The following is a 7,221-nucleotide window of genomic DNA, read 5'->3' as shown; positions in this document are numbered from 1 at the left end:
TGCAGGGGGGTGAGCCTGGACATGGGACCCTCTCCAAGAAGCTGCTGGGATCCTCCGTGGGCAGAGGGTTCCCGGGGGGAGAGGGGAGCACTGGCACCCCTGCATCACACCATGGGGAACAGGGCAGGGTGCCCACAGTGGGTGCCAAGCTCAGCATCACCTCTGCCCCTCCAGGCCCCCGGGTGAAGGGGGAGAAGCCCCCGGGGAAGGAGCCAAGGGGTAAAGCCAAGGGGCAGCACCCAGAGCCGCCGCCGCCGGAGCACGACTTCCTGGGCTGCATGTCCAAGTAAGTGCAGCGGGGCTGCGCGGGGCTGTGCTGCAACAGGGCCCCCCCCGCCCCAATTCCCACCCCGTGCCCTGCCATAAACCGGTCTCTTCTCTTTGGCGGGGGGTGGTGGGGTGCTACAGGCGCTCGGGCCTTCCTCGCTGGATCCTGGCCGCCTGCCTCTTCCTCTCCATCATGGTGATGCTGTGGCTGAGCTGTGCCAGTCTGGTGACTGCCCCCGAGCAGCACGTCAAGACACAGGTACATGGGGTGAGGGGTGCTCAGCGCAGCTGGGTGGGACCCTATGGGGATCCCCAACACCCCAGGTCTCCCCATCGTGGCTGGGTGAGCCTTTTGGGGCTGAGATGTGGCCATACAGAGTGTGTGGTCCCCAGCCACTGTGCTGAGCTCACTGGCACGTCCATGCCGTGTGGTACTTCTCCAACCAGCCCCATGGTGTCCCTGGGCTGCTCCAGGGCTGCACAATCCCCTCTTCCTCTCTTCCAGCCTCTGAGCATCAATGGGGACAAGGAGTACCTGGAGGACCTGGATGGCCCCAGCGCCTTCCCCCTGCCGCCCGTCATCGCTGTCACCCTCTGCCCCGAACACGGTGGCGAGGACGCGGGGCCGCTGCCCCTCAAAGTCGACCTGGACAAGACCATCCTGTAGCGCTCCCACCCCTTCCCGTCCCCTCTGTCACCATCCCCATGGCATCATCCCAGGTCCTGCTCCGCTGCCCCATGTCCCAGCTCCTGGAGGAGCATCTCTGGCTCTGGCACGGGGAGAGCCTGGCTCGGTCCCACTCTCATCCCCAGGGATGGCCACTGGGAGCCAGGCGGTGGCTTTGCCTGCTCCGGAGATGTGCTGCTTGCTGGGATCCTGGTTTCCAGCACTCGGGAGCCAAGAGCGGAGCTGCCAGAGCGGGGAGGCCGGGGGAGCCCGCTCTCGTGGTGGGGAGGTCCCACCCCTCCCGACCGGAGCCCCCCGGGCCCCGCAGCCCTCCGGGCACGGGTCCAGCGCTGGGCAGGAGGGAGCCGGCTGCGGTGGGGGATGGAGAGCGTCTGCAGCGCTCTGGGCCTTGGCTCCGCACATCCCCGGCCTCCCACCTTGGGCTGAGCCTCCAAGGCGCCGTCTCTGAGCCCTGGGAACTCCCTTCCGCCGGCCGGAGCCGATTGCCTCGGGGAGCCGAAACGTGGCGAATGGATTTGGCGTTGGCAGCCGGCGAGGGGAGCGGATCCCGCTGCACCCGTGCCCACGCGAGGACCCAGCCGGCCCCTTCCCGGTGCTGCGGAGGGGCCCTGCGATGGCTCCTTCCCCTCCCTGCCCCGTGATGTCTTTGGGGCGCCTGGTCCCAGGGCCCAAGGGTTGATGGTGGGACCAAGCAGGGGACCAGGCGGCGTTTCCCTGCCTCGTGCTGCTCGGGCAGGAGGTGGGAGCTGCTGGGATGCCTCTGCCTGGGCTCCCCATCCCTGCTTGGTGCGGAGCTGTAGCTGACGGCAGGACCTAGCAGCAGCCGGCCTCCAGGCTCACAGCCCTGGAAGCGAGGGCCCATCCCTAGGGTCTCCCAGCCAAGTGTGAGCCAGGGCATCTCCCCATCTCCCCACCATTCTCCATCACTTGACTTTGTGCATCATTTCATGGCTTGATCTGCGCCAGCATGTGGTTCACTGGCCCCTGGCGCTCTGTGCCCGGCGGTGGCAGTCCCTGACATCCCCGTATCACCTAACACATCTGTACAGATTAACTTATTGTGACCCCCTCCCTGAGTTTTTAGGCTGTTTCCATGTGCTGGCTGCTCCCTGCGGTCTCGGGGGGCTGTGGTGTAGTGGGGCAGGGGACTCTTGTCCCCATCCCACCACTGTTGTGCTGCTCCGTGTCACTTATACGCATGTGACATATCCGGCTTTGGGGAGTGGGGCTGGGGGGCGAAGGGGGTCTCGTGTCTGTTTTGGGGTACACTTCTCGTTGTCACTTGGCTCAGTGTAAAGCTCATGGAGTCTGTGGTGTTGTCCGGGCCACGGCGGCTCTCCCCATCCCTGGGGTGCAACCACATGGGGCCGTGGGCTTCCCAAGGGCAAACCCAGCCCCAGGCTGGGCAGCGTGGGCAGAGGTGGAATAAAAGGTTTGTACCAGACCTGGATGAGTTGTTGGCTTCACTGGTGCCCATCACCAGCAGGTTCGAGCCCTTGTGTGGGTCTGTTCCCAGCTCATGTCCCAAAGCTGAGCCAGGATGAAACCTCCAGCAAACTGGAGAGAAATCCCCTGCTTGGGCTGTTTTGCACTGACATGGAGTGAGGGACATGGAGTGATGGACATGGAACGATGGACATGGAGCAATGGACATGGAGCAACAGATGTGGAGCAATGGACATGGAGCGATGGACATGAAGCAATGGACATGGAGCAACGGATGTGGAGCAATGGACATGGAGCAATGGACATGGAAAGATGGACATGAAGCAATGGACATGGAGCGATGGACATGGAGCAATGGACGTGGAGCAATGGACGTGGAACAATGGACATGGAGCAACAGATGTGGAGCAATGAACATGGAATGATGGACATGGAGCAATGGACATGGAATGATGGATGTGGAGCAGTGGACATGGAGCGATGGACATGGAGCGATGCTCCTCTGTGCTGCAGGGCTGGCAGGTCCCATGCATCAAGAGAGCCAGCATCGTGTACAAGGGGATGCTGTGCTCCGTGGGGAGCTGGTGTGGGGTGGGTGTGCTCGGTGGGTGCTGGGAAGGTGTGGGGTGAGCAGGGATCTCCGCTGCGAGGAGGAGGAGGAGGATGCTGACCACCGTGGGGATGATGCTCTCAGGCGCACACAGAGAGAAGGGCTGGGGGACGAGGGCTTTTCCCACTGACATCACCCACCGGAGACATCCCGGTGCCCGTTCCCAGGAGGAAAACCACAGCCGGGGCCATGCCCCCGTGAGCCTGGCGAGGGCCGGGACACGCTCCCCCGCGCTCCCACCTTTCGCCCGCACGTGGAGCGGGTTTGTCCTGGCGCTGCTCCCACGTCCACGCCGCAGTGGAGCTCTCCCCATGCCAAGCACGACACAAAAGCTCACGCAAGGGCCTCCAGGCTCGTTTTTAGCACTTCAGTAGCTCAGCAGGGTCCCGTGCTCGAGCCAGCAGCAGCACGGGGCCCCCGAGGAGCTGGGGCTGGGAGCTGGCCTCGGCTGCTTGTTTAAGCTGGGATGCGGAGCCGGGAATGAGGAGGTGCTGCCCGACCCCCGCGGGGCTGCGGATGGATGCTGGGGTGCTTGTTACGAGTCACAGCCAAAGAAAGAGCTCCAAAGAGCTGCCAGAGCACGGCCTCTGCTATCCCTGCATCGGGATTTAGGCAATGCCGGGGGGATGCCGAGCTCTGTGCCTGGGATCAGCTCCCTGAACAGAGGGCACAGGGATGGGGTTTGCAGCCCACTGCCTGCCCTGCCCATGTGGAGGATGCTCCGATGCAGCAGGCAGCGTGTGCCATGGCCACGTTGCAGGAATGCTGGGGTGTGGGGCTTGCACGGGGTCCCCAGCAGGCTGCAGGGTGCCTCCGGGTCCCAGGGGTGCATCGGGGTGTCAGGGTGTGCAGAGGGGGGTCGGGGGCTGGCAGGACAAGAGGGAAGGGCTGAGAGATGGGAGCCTAGTGCTGAGCAGCCTTTGGGGCAGGGACAAACTGGTGATGCAGGGGCAAGAGTCCCCGGGCCACAACCAAGCCCGGCTGCCCCCAGATGGCGTGTCAGGAGGTGTCTTTCTCCAGCACCTTCCACACATAGCACAAGGTATTGGTGCTGAGCCCCATCGCGGGCTGCGTGAGGGTGCTGGCAGCCCCCAGACACCCTGCAGTGATGGAGCAGCGGTTGGGTGCCAGAAGGAGCAGGCAGGGGTGAGACCCCCACACAGGGCTCGCTCTGCATCCCTGGCCAGGGACTGGTGGGAAGGTGCAGGATGGGTGCAGACAGCTGGAGACCCAGCTCAGAGCACGTCCCCTCCTGGGGTGGGATCCCTGGACAAGCTCCTTGCCTTTGAGCTGGAGTCAGATTCCTCGCTGCTGGCTCGGGGTGCAGGAACCATGCCCAGGAGCAGGTGAGGAGGAACCCCACTCTAACGAGAAGGAGACGCATGAAATCAGCTGGTTCCACTCCCCGCAGCAGGCAGCCAGGGCTTCCATCCGATGCTTTTTTCCTTCTCGCTCCCCCTTTTTCTCGCAGGAGAAGCAGGATTCATGGTGTGTGGCCCCGTCAGCCACGGGCCAGCCAGCCCGCGGCGGAATTGCACCCTCCAGCCCGTGGCAACCGTGAGTCCATGGTGGGTCACATCCTTGCAGTGAGCATCCTTGTGCCCAGCCACAGGAACCGCAGCTGGTTGGGGTTGGCAGCCCCCCGGCTGCTCTCTCTGTGCTGCTTTGGGCTGTTCTCACCTCCAGAACAAGACCCTTCCTTTCTAACCCCCCCCAAGTCTCCGCTGTCAGGCTCTGTCCTGGCTTCACTGTCCAGAGGAGCCAGGCCATGCAGTGAATGCATTCCCACATGGATTTCCCTCCTCTCTTGCCATCTGCTCCCAGTGGTGTTGTTCAGCCTATTTCTCATCACCTCACCTGTGCTGAGGAGGACTTGAGGAGCACTCACAGCTCCTTGTCCCACTGCTGGGTGTCCAGAGCCCTGTGCTGTGTCCCAGTGGGATGTCTCTGCTTGGGAAAAGCATGGTCCATGGATGCTGCACAAGACAGAAAGCCCAGGACTGGGGCAGCAAGGTGGGGAAGGGCTCAGAGAAGCCCCTGCCTTGCACATACACATCTGCCAACCCCCATCTTCATGGTTTGCGACTGATTCTCCCAGTTCAGAGTGGACACGGTGTTGGTTCACTTGGGTCTGCACCCATTGCTCCCCTTCCCACTCACATCCCAGGGAGATGCTGCTGGACACAAAGCAGCCATTGGGAGGTTTCTTATTCTTGCTTCATGTTGGAGGAATGAGGGTCTTTCATGAGAAAGCCCAATCTGGGTAAAACAGCAGCTCTGGGCCCTGCCAGAGCAGAGCTTTTGAAGATGGAGAAAGAGCCAGGGCTCCTCTCTCAGCTGGGGAAGGATGTTTTCGAGCTGCTCCAGCTGCCTCTCGCTGCCCCTGGCCCAGCTCCTGCTTGCACATGGCTGCAATCCTGCGCTGTCCTGACCGACACAGAGCTGTAAACTCAGCTTTAACTCCAGTGCTCGTCAGTCTCCATGCAGGGATGGAGTGCGGGTGAGGATGCGGGTGAGGATGCAGGGGTTCAAAGTGAGCTCTGGCAGCACCGCTGCCTTGCAGTGTCTTCCTGACCCTGCGCATGGGAGCTGAGCCCTTGCCCTTATCCATGCTCCTTCAAACCTTCCCCGGCACCACCCCGGAGCTGGCAGCAAGGCTCTCGTGGCCTTCAGAGATGGAAACCTCGTGGTGCTGCCAAAACCAGGCATCCAGGCTGGCAGGGGAGCCCCGAGCCGTGGACAGCAGCCACCTGGGCGAAACACCACCCATGGGTGCCCTCTCCCCATCCTCCTGCCTCTGACCTACCCCAAAGACTCGGAGCCACGGGTGATTCAACAGCAACAAACCCAAACGAAAAACAATCTCCTCGTGCTAATGGGATTGGTTCTGTCCCTACCACGCACATTCCAGCCCGGCTCGAGGGACCGCTCGGGGGGAAGAGGGGGAATAATGAAGCCAAATTATTCTGTGTCTCCAAATGTCAGAGTTCAGCACGGTGCCGCTGGCGGGGCCTGGCGCAGCTGCTGTGCCGTGGCCATGCCGTGTGGAAGCCAAGCACCCTCTCGGCAGCCGGCGCGGACGCCTGCGCGCATCCAGCCCGCCGCCAAGTGACATGCATTTTCCATTCCCTGGGCTTCATTACTTCTTGGAACGCAGACCTCGCTCGCCGGGCCATGAGGGGCTTCGCTTCCCTCCGTGTTTATTTTCGCTGCCGTGTGTTCTCCTGCCAGGTGAGGAGCGCAGCCAAGCTGGTCAGGGGAAGCAGGGATGTATGGTTGTGGTTTGGCCGGGTGGATGGGAACCAGGCTCTCTCAAGTGCTGCAGTGGCGACATGGCGAAGCCCCTGGTCACCTCTCCAGGCGCCGGAGCCGTGCCGTTGCCTTCTCGGGGCTGACACGTGTGGGTAATGCTGCAGCATGTGTGGAGGGGCTCCGCTGGACCTCGCCGTGGGGAGTGGACGGAGCACAGGGCTCATGGAGGAAGGTGCTCAGCCGCTCCCGAGCAGCGCCCACGTTGCTGCTCCTGCTCACCCTCAGTGCAGGGCGCAGCAATAGCCACGTTACCAGTGCAGGCATGTGCACACGTGTGTGTTGTCTGTCAGCATCACCGCTCCACGGGGTGGGAAACGCTGCCTGGCCAAAGAGCCAAGTTGTCTCCATCCCAGCAGGAAGGGGACGCTGCTCAGCTGGTATGTTGTGCCAGACCCTTGGCAGTGGCTCTGCAGCAGGAGACTGGGGACCTGCAGCGCTGCTCTGCACCCCAGGACGGGTGGGAGACCTCATCCTCCTTGGGTACCACCACAGGGCTGGGGTCCCACGTTCCCTGGGGCTGGTGGTGGTGTCTCATGGAGTTGCCTGTGATGGCGGCAAGTGGTAGAGATGGTGCTCGAGGGGAGAAGGAGAGGGTCCCACATTCACCAGCCTCCCAGAAGACACTAATGCCTCAGGGAGCTAAAACATCTCCAAAGCTGAACACAACCGTGGGCAGATGCAGGCAGGGGATCCTGATGGAGAAAAACAAAGGGGAGAAGGAGCAGCTCACGCGATTCCCCAGCTCCAGCAGCACACGCAGACGCACCCAGCCCGCATGCTCGACCCCTCCCCGGGCTCACACACTGGCCAGGATTACACAGGGATTAGCAGGGAGCAGCCCAGCAGAAATGCGAGGGGATAACACCAGCCAGAAGCAGGGCACCGAGCAAGCCCACAG

General features: G+C 62.6%; 1 protein-coding gene across 1 annotated transcript in view; it reads left to right on the top strand.

Annotated features, from left to right (window-relative positions):
• TMEM59L (transmembrane protein 59 like) overlaps positions 1-1,682 on the top strand; it is a 6,797-nt gene extending 5,115 nt beyond the window's left edge. Inside the window, exons 6-8 of the mRNA XM_057417414.1 lie at positions 175-286; positions 409-526; positions 773-1,682. Coding sequence (XP_057273397.1) covers positions 175-286; positions 409-526; positions 773-934 — 392 coding nt within the window. The 3' untranslated portion in view covers positions 935-1,682. The remainder of the gene's footprint in view (positions 1-174; positions 287-408; positions 527-772) is intronic.
• The last annotated feature ends 5,539 nt before the right edge of the window (positions 1,683-7,221 follow it).

Source organism: Pezoporus wallicus, unplaced genomic scaffold (genome assembly GCF_028554395.1).
Source record: "Pezoporus wallicus isolate ANWC-B61680 ecotype Strahan unplaced genomic scaffold, APGP_CSIRO_Pwel_v1 contig_13865, whole genome shotgun sequence".
Lineage (NCBI taxonomy): Eukaryota > Metazoa > Chordata > Aves > Psittaciformes > Psittacidae > Pezoporus > Pezoporus wallicus.
This window is presented reverse-complemented; position numbering and strand designations above follow the sequence as displayed.